General features: G+C 36.1%; 1 protein-coding gene across 9 annotated transcripts in view; it reads left to right on the forward strand.

Annotated features, from left to right (window-relative positions):
* Window positions 1-19,284, forward strand: part of ATOSA (atos homolog A) — an 83,854-nt gene that overhangs the window by 54,187 nt on the left and 10,383 nt on the right. For 6 of the 9 annotated variants that reach the window (XR_010664015.1, XM_065941717.1, XM_065941718.1 and 3 more), the window contains 8 exons: window positions 4,755-4,939; window positions 5,839-6,041; window positions 6,309-6,434; window positions 7,205-9,050; window positions 11,126-11,245; window positions 14,259-14,338; window positions 15,392-15,500; window positions 18,919-19,077. Coding sequence is in view for 8 of the 9 variants with exons in the window: in XM_065941717.1 (XP_065797789.1) it covers window positions 4,755-4,939; window positions 5,839-6,041; window positions 6,309-6,434; window positions 7,205-9,050; window positions 11,126-11,245; window positions 14,259-14,338; window positions 15,392-15,500; window positions 18,919-19,077 (2,828 nt within the window). In the remaining variant the exon portion in view is untranslated. Of the gene's footprint in view, window positions 1-4,754; window positions 4,940-5,838; window positions 6,042-6,308; window positions 6,435-7,204; window positions 9,051-11,125; window positions 11,246-14,258; window positions 14,339-15,391; window positions 15,501-18,918; window positions 19,078-19,284 lie in introns of those variants that run through there. The other 3 variants (XM_065941716.1, XM_065941721.1, XM_065941722.1) reach the window with 3 other exon arrangements.

Below are 19,284 nucleotides of genomic sequence, written 5' to 3' on the forward strand. Positions count from 1 at the left end.
TATAAAAGCAAAATTTGTAGCCACAATAAAAGAAAGCATGTTTGGGGTAGTTAGGGACTCAGATTCTGGAACCAGACTTAGGTAGTTTCAAATATCAACTTTGGGAGAGGAGGAGCCAAGATGGCGGAGGAGTAGGATGGGGAGACCACTTTCTCCCCCACAAATTCATCAAAAGAATAACTGTACGCAGAGCAAACTTCACAAAACAACTTCTGATCGCTAGCTGAGGTCATCAGGCGCCCAGAAAAGCAGCCCATTGTCTTCGAAAGAAGGTAGGACAAAATATAAAAGATAAAAAGTGAGACAAAAGAGCTAAGGACGGAGATCCGTCCCGGGAAGGGAGTCTTAATAGAGGACGTTCCCAGACACTGGGAAACCCTCGCACTGGCGGGCCTGGGGGAAGTGTTTGAATCTCAGAGGGCAACCTGGCTGGGAGAGAAACAATAAATAAAACCCACAGATTATGAGCCTAAAAGCAAATATCAACTTTGCAGCTTCCTAGCAGGATGATCTTGGGCAGTTATTTAATCTCTCTATGCTTTGGTTATCTGTAAAAATGGTGGTAATAGTCCCCACCTTCTAGAGGTGCTCTGAGGATTAAATAAGTTAATGTATAGAAAGCAGTGAGAATTGACAGTGCCTGACAACGTCACTAAGTGTTGACTGCTCTTTTATATGTTGTAAATGCTCATTTTAGGGAAACTTTTCAGAATGGCTTTAAAATACCACTAGCTCAATCAAGTTGGTTCTCAAGGTTCCTTCTTTTCCTGATAAGACGTTCCTGAGTCTAGATATAGATGCTTATCATCATACCCTGCTCAAGGCTATTCACAATCAGGCTCCAGTCATGCCTTTTCTATACTTCTTTTGTACAAATGCTCCCCTCAAGTTGTACTTTCTCTTTCCTGGTTCAGCCCAACATCTGCCTCTTTTGCAAAATTTTACCAGTGTTATCTGAACTTCTTTGGAATTTATTGTGTGCTTCAATGTTCAATGTTCCACTGTTTTAAAAATCATCTCTAAGTCAAACCGTTTGAGACTAGTAGCTGTATGTAGTACAACTTTGTGTTCCCTTGTCATCTGCTTCAGGGTGTGCTTAGTCGCTTGTGTGCTAAGTTGCTTCAGTCATGTCAAACTCTTTGTGAACCTAAGAACTGTTGTCCACCAGGCTCCCCTGTCCATGGGATTCTACAGGCAAGAATACTGGAGTGAGTTGCCATGCCATTCTCCAGGGGATCTTCCCGACCCGGGGATCAAACCCAAGTCTCTTGTATCTCCTGCAACAGCAGACGGGTTCTTTACCACTAGCATCACATCTTCCTGACCCAGGGACCAAACCTCTGTCTCCTGCGTCTCCTGTATTACAGGCGTGTGTGTCACCTGTATGTACTGTTTAATTGGCAGAGATAAGAGAAAGCAGCCTTTTAAAGACTGTACTATAAATTGATTTTTGTGTGTGCCTGTACACATGCATGCATGTCCAATCTGCATAGCAGGTTAACAGTTTTGAAAACTAACTGTATTTTTTAAATTGGAGGACTTGTGAGAAATTTAAAGTTAATATAACTAAGTGAAACATTTGCAGGTTAGATTGTTTGGAACTGCATAGGAACCAAAACACATCACACTTCATATATTGCAATCAGGCCTACATCTCCTGTTGGATAATTATGAAATGTCTTCCTCTGGAACTACTACTACTATGTAGCAAAGAAAAAGAAGAACCCTGTGGCTGTGAATGTCCACATCACTGAATTAGGGCTATAAGAACTAGGAACTAGTTAAGGAATGGGAAAGGGAGAGAAAGGAAAAAACATACTTTTGGATCTGCTTATTTTCTAATATTTAATAATAGTAATAAAACATCTTACCTAAAAATATTGATGTAATAAGACATTTTAACCTTTTGGCTGTTGGCAAAGTTTTCTTCATAAAAGCTATTATATTTGACATCCAAAAATATTATTATCATAAAGGATTTTTTGTTGTTGTTCAGTCGCTCAGTTGTGTCCGACTCTGTGACCTCATAGACTGCAGCACATCAGGCTTCCCTGTCTTACACCATCTCCAGAGGTTGTTCAAACTCATGTCCATTGAGTTGGTGATGCTGTCAAACCTACTGATCCTCTGTCATCTGCTTCTCTTCCTGCCTTCAATTTTTCTCAGCATCAAGGTTTTTTCTAATGAGTCAGCGCTTCATATCAGGTGGCCAAAGTATTGGAGTTTCAGCTTCAGCATCAGTCCTTCCAATAAATATTCAGAACTGATTTCCTTTAGAATTGACTGGTTGGATCGCCTTGAAGTTCAAAAGACTCTCAAGAGTCTTCTCCAACACCACAGTTCAAAAGCATCATTTATTCAATGCTCAGCCTTCTTTATGATCCAACTCTCACATCCATACATGACTACTGGAAAAACCACAGCTTTGACTAGATGGACCTTTGTTGGCAAAGTAGTGTCTCTGCTTTTTAATATGCTGTCTAGGTTGGTCATAACTTTTCTTCCAGGGGTCATGCATCTTTTAATTTCATGGCTGCAGTCCCCATCTGCAGAGGTTTTGGAGGCGAGGAAAATAAAGTCTCTCACTGTTTCCATCGTTTCCTCATCTATTAGCCATGAAGTGATGGGACTGGATGCCATGATCTTCATTTTTTGAATGTTGAGTTTTAAGCCAGCTTTTTCACTCTCCTCTTTAATCTTCACCAAGAGGCTTTTTAGTTCCTCTTTGCTTTCTGCCATAAGGGTGGTGTCATCTGCATATCTGAGGTTATTAATATTTCTCCCAGCCATCTTGATTCCAGCTCGTGCTTCATCCATCCCCACACTTAGCATGATATACTCTGCATATAAGTTAAATAAACAAGTGACAGTATACAGCCTTGATGTACCCCTTCCCAATCTGGAGCCAGTTCATTGTTCCATGTCTTGTTCTAACTGTTGTTTCTTGATCTGCATACAGGTTTCTCAGGAGGCAGGTGAGGTGGTCTGGTATCCTACCATCTCTTTGAGAATTTTCCACAATTTGCCATGATCCACACAAAGGCTTTATCACAGTCAATGAAGCAGAAGTAGATGTTTTTCTGGAATTCTCTTGCTTTCTCTATTCCTTAATATTAAATATTTTAATTGAAGTTTTCATAAAAATAATTTTATGCTATAATTGCCTTGTTTTTACTCTTTTTTCACTCTTTGTTCAGTTCAGTCACTTGGTCGTGTCCAACTCTTTGTGACCCCATGGACTGTAGCACGCCAGGCCTCCCTGTCCATCACCAACTCCCAGAGTTTACTCAAACTCATGTCCATTGAGTCGGTGATGCCATCCAACCATATCATCCTCTGTCGTCCCCTTCTCCTCACACCTTCAGTCTTTCCCAGCTTCAGGTCTTTTCAAATAAGTCAGCTCTTCACATCAGGTGGTCAAAGTATTGGAGTTTCAGCTTCAATATCAGTCCTTCCAATGAATATTCAGGACTGATTTCCTTTAGGATGGACTAGTTGGATCTCCTTGCAGTCTAAGGACCTCTCAAGAGTCTTCTCCAACACCACAGTTCAAAAGCATCAATTCTTCAGCACTCATTTTTCTTTATGGTCCAACTCTCACATCCATACATGACTACTGGAAAAACCACAGCTTTGACTAGACAGACCTTTGTTGGCAAAGTAATGTCTCTGCTTTTTATTAGGCTGTCTTGATTGTTCATAACTTTTCTTCCAAGGAGCAAGTGTCTTTTAATTTCATGGCTGCAGTCACCATCTGCAGTGATTTTAGAGCCCAAAATATAAAGTCAGCCACTGTTTCCACTGTTTCCCCATCTACTTGCCGTGAAGTGATGGGACCAGATGACACGATCTTAGTTTTCTGAATGTTGAGTTTTAAGTCAACTTTTTCACTCTTTTCTTTCACTTTAATCTAGAGGGTCTTTAGTTCTTCTTCACTTTCTGCCCTTAGGGTGGTGTCATCTGCATATCTGAGGTTATTGCTATTTCTCCCAGCAATCTTGATTCCAGCTTGTGTTTCATCCAGCCCAGCATTTCTCATGATGTACTCTGAATAAAAGTTAAATAAGCAGGGTGACAATATACAGCCTTGACATACTCCTTTCCCAGTTTGGAACCAGTCTGTTGTCCCATGTCCAGTTCTAACTGTTGCTTCTTGACCTGCATACAGATTTCTCAGGAGGCAGTTGAAGTGGTCTGGTATTCCCATCTTTTGAAGAATTTTCCACAGTTTGTTGTGATGCACACAGTCAAAGGCTTTGGCATAGTCAATAAAGCAGAAATAGATGTTTTTCTGGAACTCTCTTGCTTTCTCTTTGATCCAACAGATGTTGGCAATTTGATCTCTAGTTCCTCTTGCTTTTCTAAATCCAGCTTGAACATCTGGAAGTTCATAATTCATGTACTGTAGAAGCCTGGCTTGGAGAATTTTGAGCATTACTTTACTAGTGTGTGAGATGAGTACAATTGGCAGTAGTTTGAGCATTCTTTGGCATTGCCTTTCTTTGGGATTGGAATGAAAACTGATCTTTTCCAGTCCTGTGGCCACTGCTGAGTTTTCCAAATTTGCTGGCATATTGAGTGCAGCACTTTCACAACATCATCTTTTAGGACTTGAAATAGCTTCACTCTTTGTTAGTGGATATAATTGAATTTGGGCTATGGTATTAGTTTTTGTAGACATTAAAAATGAATTCCTGTCAAGGATACCTTAAAGCAAGACCCCATCTTTCTTTCTTTCTTTCTTTTAATACTAGATACTCTGGATGAATATTTTGAGTATGATGCAGAGGAATTCTTGGTCTCTCTGGCCTTGTTAATAACAGAAGGACGAACACCTGAATGTTCTGTTAAAGGTCGAACAGAAAGTTTCCATTGTCCTCCAGCACAGTCCTGTTACCCAATAACTACAAAACATGAATGTAGTGACAAGCTGGCCCAGGTGAGAATTGTGTGTTGAATAAATTAGCTTAAATTTTTCCATCACCTTTATTACAACTATAACATTCACATTTACTATAAAACTGGTTACAACATAAAGAAAAAGTATAGTACATAGCTTTTCCATCAGCAGGTAAGCGCGCAGCCAATTTCATACCTTTGTCCACACACATCAGATTTAAGATGATCCTTGTTAACTATGAATTAGATTCCGTTAGTTTTAGTCTCAGCCCTAGTTCATCAACTTTGTGTTCTTTTTTATTTATTAGATTTATGTTCATTATTATTTTCCCCACGTTAATGGAAGGATGCTTTTTGCTGTCATTAATGTTTCTGTATAATACTGTTAAAAATAATTATTTTGGTATGTAGCGTATAATTCGCTGTAAAGATATTTCTGCCAGTTAGTTTTTTAAATGTAGTCCAAAATTTTAAACTTCTAAAATCTTGTCTATTTTGAGTGTTTAATGAAAATGGACTTTTAATATTTTAAATTAAATTAAAAATATTAATTTTTAATATTTTAATAGTTTGCTCTTAGAATGACTCTTTCATCTATAATTAATGATATCATTGACAGATGAACAAGGCTGGGCCATCTTGAGGCCTGTCAGACATTGTGCATGGCAGTTATTTTTCCACAAAATAGAGCAAAGATATCCTCCCATAAGAAAATTTGCATCATAATTATTGTTAGCTGCTAATCCCCACACTCTGGAGTTAATAGTGCTGATGCATTGTTTAATGAGGAAACCTAAATAGACAGACAAGCCTGAGCAAAGCCCTTGAATAGGTGACTCATTTTCATACAGATGTCTGCTTTACAATTATACTTTTTGAATTGAAATATAAAATTGGATGGGCTATTGAGCCATTTTGCTTATCTCCATCTTCTCCAAGTGTCGCCAAGCCAGACGAACTAGGTCTGAGGTCGCATTGTTGTGGAAGAATAACCTTCCAATCATGGTGGAAGTGATGCTACTACCAGACTGCTGCTACAGTGATGATGGGCCCACCACCGAAGGAATTGATCTGAATGATCCTGCTATTAAACAAGATGCATTATTATTAGAAAGATGGATATTGGAGCCAGTTCCTCGACAGTAAGTTGCACTGAGTTTGAAGTTGTCCCTGGTAAATTCGATTTTCCATTACTTTCTATAAATTACTTTAATAATATGTCTTTGAATCCCTCTATTTATGTATTAAAATTACCTATTTTGTACTTCTGTGACTTCAAGTGACACTCATAAATGTACTCCCACACTCTTGAAAGCACATACCCAGAGTGATATATTTACCAGTTTCTTTCTAAAATTCAGTCATTTTATACTTGCTGACATTTAGATGATGCTTTTGACTTTCCTTAGGAGTGGTGATCGATTTATTGAAGAGAAGACTCTCCTGTTGGCTGTCCGCTCATTTGTGTTTTTTTCTCAATTAAGTGCTTGGTTGAGTGTTTCTCATGGTGCTACTCCACGAAATATTCTTTACAGGTATGTCTAGGGCAGAAAAAGAACCATGCATGTTCAGCTACAGTGGTTAACTACCGAATAGTATTTGACCTTTTAAGCAGTTTATTTTCTTCATTTCTAAATGTAAGTGGATAATATTTACTCAAGTTTTTCTCAAAGCAAGTTAGAGAAATTTAGATATGATATGACTCAAGATGAGTTTTGCTTCTTGGGTTAAATTTGGTGTAGATTTGTTTTCAGAGAACCGTTAAGCTTACTTTATAGAACCAACAGTGAATTCATACAACCATTATAAATAAAGTGTAAAAACTTTCTGGGCTGCTGAATTTTCACAATGGTAAACCTACTTAATTTTTAGATCTTGAAAACTGTAAACACGCAAGCTGCTGAACAACTGTCTTAACTGTCTCTTTAGGCAGGTAGCCGTGAGAAAGAGAGTATCTCTAAATCACCTCACAGAAAGCATATAATTATAATAGAATTAACTGAATTCATTTATTTAGTAGCAAATGGAAAGTTCCTTTTTTCTGTTTTGACAACTAATTTTGAATTACAGTATTTTTTAGTGCTTTACTACTATAGTGTTCTTAAAAAGAAGATTGTCTGTATTGCAGGCATAGTCTATTTATGTTGGTTTTGTTAGAGTGACATGCATGGTAAAGTAGATTAAAATCTCAATAGTAACTAATGCAAACAAAGGTGAGTATATGACTGTTTAAAGTTTTAAAAATAATATATAATAATAATATGTTTTATAATCCATTGATTCCATTTTTTCTGTGTGATTCTAGAATCAGTGCTGCTGATGTAGACCTACAGTGGAATTTCTCACAGACTCCAATTGAACATGTGTTTCCTGTTCCCAATGTTTCTCACAATGTGGCCTTGAAAGTCAGCGTTCAGTCCCTGCCCAGACAATCTAATTATCCAGTTTTGACCTGTAGTATTCACACTAATATTGGCCTTTATGAGAAAAGAATTCAAGAACATGAACTTAAAACCCATCAGCACCGAGATTCTACAGAAGCAGATCACTGTAGTACAGACAGTTCACAGCGTGTTTGCAGCAAGCAAACTTGGACCATGGCACCTGAAAGCATAATATTACATGCAAAAAATGGCACAACTCCAGAATATAATGCAGCTGTCAAAAATGTCAAGCTATATCCAGGCACTGGCAGTAAATCTGACTATGGAACATCTCAAGGCAATATTTTGGGCTTCAGTAGTATAGGAGAGAAAAAGTCACATGAAACATCAGTGAGAACTTTAAAATCATTTTCAGTGGTTGATTCCACTGACTCTAGTCGCCAGAGTTCCTGGCAGTCAGTTGGTGAAACTAATCCTTTAATAGGCTCTTTAATTCAGGACCGGCAAGAAGTTATTGCAAGAATAGCTCAGCATTTGATTCATTGTGATCCAAGTACTTCCCATGTTTCTGGACATCCACTTAATATACAAGAATCTAGTTCAGTTAATTCAAAACTTTTCCGTGTTTCACAAGAAATTGAAAGTGTAAGAAGATATAAAGAAACATTCTCTGTCTCTTTTGGCAGTCCAGAGCTCACCTCTTCAGAAGACACCAGTGAAGGGAAGATTCACGTAAAACCAGAAACTCCTAAAAATGACACTTGCATCTCTAATGGTCTTCATTCTCGTCAGTCTGTTGGTGAGACTAATCCTTTGATAAGCTCTTTACTCCAAGAACGGCAAGATATCATTGCAAGGATTGCTCAACACTTGGAGCATATTGATCCAATGGCATCTCACATGCCCCGGCAATCATTCAATATGCAGGACTCCAGTTCAGTTCCTTCTAAAGTATTTAGGAGTTCCTATGAAGACAAAAATTTATTGAAGAAAAACAAGGATGACATCTCTGTTTCCATTTCTAATACAAAATTTTCCTTGTTAGATGACATCAGTGAAGGGAAAAACTTAGTATCTAACAAATATTTTAGTTCTTTTAATTGCAACAGTAAAGTCAAGCCTTCTTTGCAACCTCAAACAAGAAGAAATCTGTATAAGGACAATCCTAGTGAAATCCGAAGTACATTTCAGGAGACACAGAACAAAGCTACTGGTTTAATGACCCCTTCGAATATATCTCACTGCAGAGAAAACAACTTTGATTTGACAATCAGGTTAGAAAACACACCTTCTGAGTGTCAATATAAGAAGCAAGAAATTAGCGATGAAATTGATAAAGAGCATTCAAATTGTAACAGTATTGACAAACAGATTTGCACAAATAAGTATAAGGACAAAATAATAAATGAAAAATATAATCCAGAATCTTTTAACAGTCGCCAGTGTGATAATTCAAAAAAAAATGACTTGAAAGTAAAAGTTACTGTGTTGGAAATGTCTGGATATCTGAGTAAACATGAAAACAAGTGCTCAAATAAAGACCCAAAAAGGCCTAAGCCATGTGAACAAAACACTCAACTTAATAGTATAGAAAATTATCTCATTAAAGATAGTGAGGGTTTCAAATGCAAAAAGCTAGACCAATTAAGAAATGAACAGGATAAGAAAGAAGATCCAATTGATGAAAACTCTCAAAACACTTCTCGGAGAAAGAATTTAAAAGATTGTTTGTCCACATGTGAACGACTGAAAAATAAAGAGGTGTTGGTAAGTAATATCTAACATTTTGAATATAATCCTCAAATATTTGTTATGGTTTGAATTTTGTTTACAGAAGATCTTGTTATAAAAGTCCAAGGTGCCATTGTCTATAGAGCAGACTGTCTGGCTACAGAACTAGTATTAACATCCTTATAAATAAACCACCCACTTAAGAGCAAATGCTAGGTAAATTCTTCCTCTTGCCCTTTTTTGTTTATTTCAATAGTGGGAACAGTTGCTGGAGAGTAAAAAGGAGTCAGAAATGAAACTTGTATCATTAGCTTAATGTGGTGTTGGCAACTCTGGCCCATTATGAGCAGAGTGCCCATTGTGTTATGCCTCTGCTCAGCTAAGGAATATCTAGTGAAATCACTGGCCTGTGGTCAAAATACCTACATTCCAGTCCAGACAAATTTGGTCCTTGAGTGAAACTGAATAAATCACTCACTTCTAAAACTTCCAGTTTCCTCAATTTTAAAGTAAGAATGATGAATCTCTTTTGCTTTTAGTTGTGGTACTAATTAAATTATAGATTTTTAAACATTTTTTAAACTTTTAGTTTACTACATAAATCAGACATACTTAAGTTAGTTCCATTTTATTTGTCCACCAAACTACTTTTTAACTTTAGAAAACTATTATTAGGCTTAAATTTCCTTTGTTTCTCTAAAAAGCATTACAAATTTATATCTCAGTTATATGGAAAACTACTTAACTGCCTTGATCCGAATCTGAATGACCTTGGTTCATCTTCTTTATCAGGCAGATTAGTCTTGTTGGACATTAGAGTCTTAAAATTATGCTATGTTTCCAATTGCTGTTTTTCAACAGAGGATTTCCTCTCCTCTAACACATGGGTTTAACCAAATTATGTTTCCAGTTTACTAAAACGTTAATTGTCACAAAAACCTACCCTGACCTTAAGAATACTAGCTTTTCATGATCCTTTCTGGTACATTATAGGGAGGCTTACTTTGACCATGGTACTTTTCAAGCTACTACGATTAGTTTTTTTCATGTTCTTACTTTAAATATAATTATACAGCCTTTGCTATGTGCCTAGGCACTCTTATGAATGTTTTATACATGTTGGCTTACTAAATCCTTTCACTATGATGTGAGATTAGGTGCTGTTACTAACTCAAGTTTGCAAATGAGGACTCTAGGCCTGGAGAGGTTATATAATGTGCCCAAGGTAATAAAGCTAGGAAATATTAAAGCCAGGACCCATTAGTTCTTTCTGATTTATATTCATGTGTTTTCATGAATTCTGAGTATAAACTTGCATAAATTCTTAAGAACTAGTCTATTGCTTATATCACTTCAAAAACATGGTACTGTGACTGTGTTAAGTATATTTTAAAATTCACATTTATATTCTTGTATCATGCACTAACTACCAAATTATATTTTCTGAGGAGGGCTCTTGCTATTGACATAGTTTTGTATTTTAGAATATTGTACTAGTTTTTTTCTAACTATGAGAAGTTTTTTTTTTACAAATTAAAAAAATTGAATATTAGCTTATTAATGTTAGACTAAGTATAAAATACATTGACCTGGCATGCTGCAGTTCATGGGGTCATAATAAGTCAGACACAACTGGGCAACTGAACAACAACAAGGCATACATTGAATGTACTTTCTTTATTTGAGTTTATTCAGCATCTTAGAAAAAACTCTTAAACTCTGTTTTCTAATTAAAGTGTGTATAAATGTGTGTGTATGTGGTCTTCCCTTGTGCCTCAGATGATAATAAAGAACCTGCCTGCCACTGCAGGAGATACAGGTTCAGTCCCTGGGTTGGGAGGATACCCCAGAGAAGGAAATGGCAACCCACTCCAGTATTCTTGCCTTGAAAATCCCATGGTCAGAGGAGCCTGGCAGGATACAGTCCATGGGGTTGCAAAAGAGTCAGACACGGCTTAGCAACTTAACAACAAATAATGAATATGAGTGTATAGATAGGTTTATAGGTCATTAATTTTACCACTAAGGATGTAATACCTCAGTACATATTAAGAATAAATCTAAAAACAAAAAGCTTAAATGTTACTATTAAAGTCTAATTCTTTTCCTAGCAGAGAACTATACCACTTAAACATTCAAGTGTCTGGCAGAAACATAATTTTCATTCCTTGGATGGAACCTCAACCAGAGCCTTTCATCCTCGAACTGGATTGCCTCTTCTTTCCAGTCCTGTAAGTGTTTTTCTCTTTTTTTTTTCTCTCTTGTTATGTAAAATGTTTGCAAATAATTTTATCCAAATTTTAATTGAAAGAATTTAAATTTAAATACTTCAAAATAAATTTTTAGTGGGAAATCATTTTACCTTTTGATATACTTAATAACTAAATGTTAATATGGAAAAAGGACAAGTGGATAAAATGAATTTATTTTGTTATGATTATAAAATTTCTGTGAAATTCTTAATGTCCAGCATATTAATTCTTACTAAGGAAAATAAGTGTCAAATGTATTTTTTATAAATAGATTTGTGTTATAGTACTGAGCCTGGTTGATACCACCAGCTGAATCATCTGGGATTCAGATTTATGGCTGTCTTTGACTTAGGACCTGTACAATTCATCATCTTATTTTGAGATATAGAGGTTTCCCCTTTCTACACTTACAAATAAATTTATAGATCTGAGTGTGATGGTTAAGAGCCTTGTTTTGGAGTCACACCGACTATTCTCTAGCCGTGTGACGTTAAGTGAGAAATATTATCTCTCTAAGTCTCAGTTTCCTCATCTGTAAAAAGGGAGTGATAGTGTCTTCTTTAGTGTTGGGAGGATGATTAATATCATTCCTGACATATGGTAAGCATTTGATAGTCACTAGTGCTGCCGTTTCAGTTAAACTAGAGGTAAGTTGTCAGTATCCTAGCAAACTGAAAATGTATTGATTTTGCTACTAATGTAAGATAATTTTTGTTTTTATGCGAGTTTTTAAAGTAAAGGCAAACCATATGTTTAAAAAATAATTCTTGAATAAGAGATCTAGATTTAAATTTGTAACTAGGACCTTAGGTATTTGTTTTAGAGAAGTTGAATTCCAAACAATGTAAAATAATCCCAAATATTTGACCTACCTATGAGGTGCTTTCCAAATACCCAAGTGATCAGGAAAAAAACTTGCATCATGCTGGTGTAAAGACCACTACATGCAGAATTCTGTTCAATATGGTAGACTGAGTTGATACAAGATCCTCCCTCTTTTCTAAACACAGAAATACTGGATAAAATATAACACAACTTCTAAATACATAATATAGTGTATAAGCAGGAAAGATACATTTCCAAATACTAACTTGGGGTAAATTAATTATGGCTTTCCAGAATATCTAAATCTAATATAGTGCTAAGGTTTAATGTTCCTGCTGGGTCAGGAGTCAGGTCTGTACCGATCATAGCTGAGACCCAAAACCAAACTCCATAAAGCCAGAAACAGAAGAGGACTGCCATTCTAGAAATGGGAGAGAAGAGGGGGGAAAAAATCACCTATTTAATTAAAAGGTACAACAGGAAGGTATAGATTAGATGGGAAAAAAGAAGCCCCCCAAAGAATTTGGACCTAAGCCTAAATCACCCCGAGGTAGGGGGCTCCAAATTTGTGCTATATATGAGAAAACATGAGATTATCCCACATCTATAACCCATGGCACCAAGGATTTATTTTCAACAATAGCTCCTGCTGAAGATGATCTCAGGGGAATTCTTTGTAAAATTTTCCAGGATATAAATGAAGATAAAGACAGGGAACTGAGATAAGAGCACATGTGGAATTGGAAAAATAGAAATGAAAAATGTAATTGAAGTGTACATATATGTGCACATACCCATACACATGAATTAAATGGTGGACTGAAATCATCTGAATTGAGATTTAGTAAATGGATAGACACATGTTAAGAAAGCACCTGGAATAAAGTGCAGAAGGAAAGACCGATGGTACAGTATGAAAGTGGCCTGGAGAAGAAAATGAAATGTTCAATGTAAGCCTAGTAGAAATTCCAAAAGGAAGACTAGATGGAATACAGAAAATGCAGTATTAGAAGAAATGAAAGTAGAAAATGTTCCTGAATTGAAGACTTGAGAATTTGGATTGAATATTTCACATTAAGTTCTGACTCCAAAATATAGCATGGTATACTTGTACAACTCTCAAAAATATTGAGATTGTTTAGACTTTCAGTATCATCTGTTTCTTAAACATAAATTAGACCAATCACTCAGATACTTTATACATATTTAACTTTAATTTTAGAGACAAATCCATCTAACCTGCATGTTGTATGTGATTTTACCTTTTAATTTACACTGGGGTCTTTCACTTTTAGAGTATTTTGAGCTAGTTGGTAGTATGTCTTAAATGTAATTTGGTATGCAATAGTGATTGAAAATCCAGAATAGTATTTTTTAAAACTATTCTCTGTGAAGCCCCAGCCAGGGTTCTTAGAAATGTGCACTGCGGTAGGGATAGGTAAAGGAGTGGCAGAGTTGCCCAGCCCCCACGCTTCCATCACCATTTAATTCTTTCCCCCCTTTTTATTGGAAAGCTATAAATCATTTATTTCTACCACATTCAATACAGAAGTATGTAAAGTAAAAAGTAAAAATCTTACTATAATATATATTAAGATTACATGTAAAATTTGGTTTTAGAGAAAACTGGTTATGATTCTTTCTTCATTTATTTGACTGCACTGAGGTTTTAGTTGTGGCCTGTGGGATCTAGTTCCCTGACCAGGGATCAAACCCAGGGCCCTATATTGGGAGCCCAGAATCTTAGACACTGGACTGACTACCAGGAAAGTCCCTGGTTCTGGTTCTTAAAAAGTCAAAACCTAGGGAATTCCCTGGTGGTCCAGTGGTTTGGACTTAGCACTTTCACTGCAGTGGCCCTAGTTAATCTCTGGTCAGGGAACTAAGATCCTGCAAGCTTCGAGGCGTGGCCAAACAAACAAAAAAAAAATCCAGTAAAAGTACTTTTGTTAATCATTTGTTTATTTTTTAGCTAGTTAATAAAATGAAGACATAGGGACAATGTGTAATAAAAAGGGTGATTTTAAGTACACTATTAACAGAGAAGTTGTATTATTTTTTAAGATATGCTTAGCTTTCATTTGAAATTTGTTCGATCAATTCAAGAAAAAAAATGCAGTCTTTTGAAATTCTTTTGAAACCTAACAAGTGATTATTTTAACCTTAGGTTCCTCAAAGAAAGGCACAATCAGGTTGCTTTGATCTGGATTCTTCATTCCTGCATCTGAAAAGCTTATCATCTAGAAGGTATTTATCTTAAAACTCATTTGTGTATATGAAATAGTATTGCATAAAATTATAGTCTTTCATAGTAAATGATGTTGATTCTGAAAATCAAAATTTTAGCAGGAATCTTATTTTTCAGTTTATCATTTTCAAGATGATTTCACACATTCAGTTATTAAAGATGATAGAGATTAAGACAATGCATTGCTAACTATATAATGGCATCATAATAAACAAACACTTAACATTGGTTTTAACATTTAAGTGGGATTGTTTCTGGTCATTCACCTCCTCCTCTGTCTTATACACCTTTGCAAAACAGCCTTGGCAGTTTGTTCCATGTTGACAAATAATACTCTCATTATATTCCTTAGTCACATAATTTTGCTTTGTATTCTAGTTCTTAAAATGAAGATTGATGTAGAAGACTGCATTCAGTTCAGTTCAGTGACTCAGTCGTGTCCGACTCCTTGCAACCCCATGAACCACAGCACACCAGACCTCCCTGTTTATCACCAACTCCCGGAATTTACCCAAACTCATGTCCATTGAGTCAGTGATGCCAGTTAACCATCTTATCCTCTGTCGTCCCCTTCTTCTACCTTCAGTTTTTCCCAACATCATGGTCTTTTCAAATGAGTCAGCTCTTCACATCAGGTGGCCAAAGTATTTGAGTTTCAGCTTCAACATCAGTCCTTCCAGTGAACCCCTAGGACTGATTTCCTTTAGGATGGACTGGTTAGATCTCCTTGCAGTGCAAGAAGACTGCATTACACTACTATGTATTTCCAGTAGATGTTTCTATGTGATATGTTATAAATTCCACCTTGAAATCTAGGATGCTTTATATATATTCTTTATCAAATACAATAACAAAGATTATAAAATCAGGAATTTAAGATATTTCATATCTTAACATTTGTTTACATTAAATTTTTTATTATGATAGTTTAAGTAAAATTGATCAGATCTTCCTAATTTAGTTTTGTACAAAAGTAAATTAGAAAACATTGTTATTAATGTGCCCATTTGCTGATTTGTTCTTTTTTTATTTTTTGTTCTGTTTTTAAATAGTCCTCAACCATGTTTAAACATTGAAGATGATCCAGATATTCATGAAAAACCACTTCTGAGTTCTAGTGCTCCACCTGTAACAAGTCTTAGTCTCTTAGGAAATTTTGAGGTAATGTTTTTTAAAACTATTTTAAGAGCTGATGTTTCTTAACCTAGATCCATGGTGCTGTATCATTTGTTTTTGAAAAGGAAATAAGTAGATTATATTTTTCTAAAGCCTTGAAATCACCTCCTTTCCTTCCTTTCCGATTTTTCCTTTTTCTTGTTTTCCCTTTCCTTTTCATGACAAGTGAAGTTGGGAGATTGTTGACAGTGATAACTTACAGTTGGGTAGCTGGTGGGAAGAGAGGGAGCACATAGGTGAAATCAGGTTGTATGGAGGTATCCGTTACTCTACCTGGAAAATAGACTTGACCACATCTTAGTGGTAAAACTGTCTCTGGGATCCAGAAGGAATTGATGATGGGCTGATAGAAGATGATTCATCATCAAAGGAGGTTGATTTTCAAAATCAAATGGTTCTTTGTACTATATTTACAACTTCTCTGTAAATCTAAATTTATTCTAAAATAAGATTATTTTTAAAAAGTCAAATGGTTAAAGGTCTCTCATACATGTGCTGCTTTATTTAATGACTGTTGTACTTGAGATCAAGTATATCAAGGGTTTAGTTGTCTTCTATTAGAAAAGTCTTAAACATTGTACTTGTAAATGACATTAAAATTTTTTTCGATTGAAATATAGTTGATTTACAATGTTGTATTATATTCTGCTGTATAGCAAAGTGAATCAGTTGTAAATATACATATATCTACTCTTTTTTAGATTCATTTCCCATATGGGTCATTACAGAGTATTGAGTAGAGTTCCCTGTGCAGTACAGTAGGTCCTTATTAGTTATCTGTTTTATATATAGTTCAGTTCAGTTCAGTTCAGTCGCTCAGTCGTGTCCGACTCTTTGCGACCCCATGAATCACAGCATGCCAGACCCCCCTGTCCATCACCAACTCCTGGAGTTTACTCAAACTCATGTCCATTGAGTCGGTGATGCCATCCAGCCATCTCATCTTCTGTTGTCCCCTTCTCCTCCTGCCATCAATCCCTCCCAGCATCAGGGACTTTTCCAATTTATATGTAGTAGTGTGTATATTATTAATCCCAATCTACCAATTTATCCTGCCCCACTTACCCACTGTAACCATAAGTTTATTTTCTACATCTTTAACTCTTTCTGTTTTGTAGATAAGTTTATTTGTACCCTCTTTTTAAATTCCACATCTAAGTCGTATTATATTTTATTTATCTTTACCTGACTTACTTCACTTAGTATGATAATCTCTAGGTCCCTCCATATCGCTGCAAATGGCATTATTTCATTCTTCCTATGACTCAGTATTACTCCATTGTATATATGTACCACATATTCTTTATCCAATCCTCTGTCGATGGACGTTTAGGTTGCTTCCATGTCCTGGCTATTGTAAATAGTGCAACAGTGAACATTAGGGTGCATGTATCATTTTGATTTATGGTTTTCTCCAGGTATACCAGTGGGATTGCTGGGTCATATGGTAGCTCTATTTATATTTTTTTAAGGAACCTCCATACTGTTCTTCATAGTGGCTATACCAATTTACATTCCCACCAACAGTGGTTTTAAAGAATTCCTTGGCAGTCCAGTAGTTAGGACTCCCTGCTTCCACTTCAGGGAGTAGGGTTTTAATCCCTATCGGGGAACTAAGATACTGCATGCCGTGAGGTACAGCCAAAGAATAAATGAATGATTTTGTATGTATTTATGGGTATGTGTGTATGTACACACACACACACACACACACAGACTTCCCTGGTGGCTCAGTAGTAAAGAATCCACCTGCCACTGCAGGAGCCATGGGTTCAATCCTTGGGTCAGGAAGGAAGTGGAAACCCACTCAAGGATTCTTGCCTGGGAAATTCCATGGACAGAGGAGCCTAGAGGGCTACAGTCCATAGGGTCGCAAAAGAGTTGGACATGACTTAGCAACTAAACAACAACAACAACAGTGGGTTATATATATGTGTGTGTGTGTGTTGTGTATTTATACATATGTATGTTTGTATGTATATATATGCATGTAGGACAGGGGAACCTGGCAGGCTACAGTCCATGGGGTCGCAAAAGGGTTGGACATGACTTAGCAACTAAACAACAACAACAATGGGTATATATGTGTGTGTGTGTGTACATATGTATGTTGTATGTATATATATATGCGTGTATAAAAATGTATCCTGAAAAAGGACATGGCAACTCACTCCAGTATTCTTGCCTGGAGAATCCTATGGACAGAGCAGTCTGGTTGGCTACAATCCGTAGGGTTGCACAGAGTCAGATACTACTGAAGCAACTTAGCTTGCATGCATGCATAAAGACATATATAACCACCAATCACCTTGTTCAACTTGCTTATTAATTTTGTTCATGGGGGGAGATTTTTATATGTAGATTTCCAAATCATATAAAAATAGAAACGGTTTTAGTTTTTACTCTGTAATTTGTATGCCTTTTATTTCCTTTTCTTGTAGTTTTGCACTGAATGAGGGCCTAGCATGCATGCTAGTATATTCATTTAAAAATCTAAAGTCAGAGACCACTTTGGCTCATTGACATGGTCTTTTTGACCATGGAACTTGAGAATTGCTGATGTCACTTTCAAATTTAGACTTGTGAGGGCTTGGAGTGTTGCTTTTCAAAGAATTACTGAATCAAAGAAATGCTACTCACATTTCATGATGTATGCATATATGTGTTGATATACATATGTATATGTGTGTGTGTGTGTATATATATATAAAAGAGAGCTTGTGAAAAGATTTACTTGTTTCTCATACCTGGGCAGATAAATATTAAATAACAGAGTGGCTTCCTCAGTGAATGAACTTGGGAGAGATGGATAAAGAGCTTCTCTACTGCTTTTATTTATATACTTAAATATTTTCCTCAACATGTATTTGCTGTTTTTTAAATTAAACTGAAAAATGAAATATGTGTCATATACAACAGTTTTTAAGAAGCACTTGTTTCTCAAAGCTGAGTACTTAACTTTCTGTTTTGATGCAACTTCTGTAATATAACCTGTTAATAAGCTTTCAAGTGCTTCTCTGTGGCTAACACTAGGAACTAACTAGGAACTAACTAGGCTAACACTCTGTGAGGAATAAGAAAATTTATAATATTATACTTGCTCTGGTAGGGCATATTTTTCTTCACAGAGATAAGAATAGCTTATTATGCAATTATGTCTAAACAGTGGTTAAGTTTAAAGATAGTTCAATGTAGATTTGAATAGTAAAGAGGCCAAACTTTATATGATTGATGTGGGAGGAAATTGATTTCTGGTCAGATGAACTTTTGAAATAAGGGCATGGCAATAGCAGTGACCACTCTCCTAGTGCCAGAAAGTGTAGTAACATATTTCTTTAAATAGAAAGAAAGAATATGTTAACTTTTAATTATTTCTTAAAATTTCTTTTATTTTATCTTCCAGGAATCTGTCTTGAACTATCGTTTAGATCCTCTCGGCATTGTTGATGGCTTTACTGCAGAGGTAGGGGCAAGTGGTGTCTTCTGCCCCACCCATTTGACTCTTCCAGTTGAAGTGTCATTCTACAGTGTTTCTGACGATAATGCTCCCTCTCCTTATATGGCAAGTATTTTTCAATTGTCTTCTGCTGAAATCAACCATCTTAATGACAAATGCCTTTAAGTTTAAAGAGATTTAGTACTGCTTTGGTGCAATGCTTGAAAATATAAAGCATTTCCTAAGAGGGGATTGAGGGCCAAATAGAGACCAATGTGCCAAAACAGCACCTTACAACTTCTTTCTGAGCAAGCTCCAATGACAGGTATCCTC

Source organism: Muntiacus reevesi, chromosome 7 (assembly GCF_963930625.1).
Source record: "Muntiacus reevesi chromosome 7, mMunRee1.1, whole genome shotgun sequence".
Taxonomy (NCBI): Eukaryota; Metazoa; Chordata; class Mammalia; order Artiodactyla; family Cervidae; genus Muntiacus; species Muntiacus reevesi.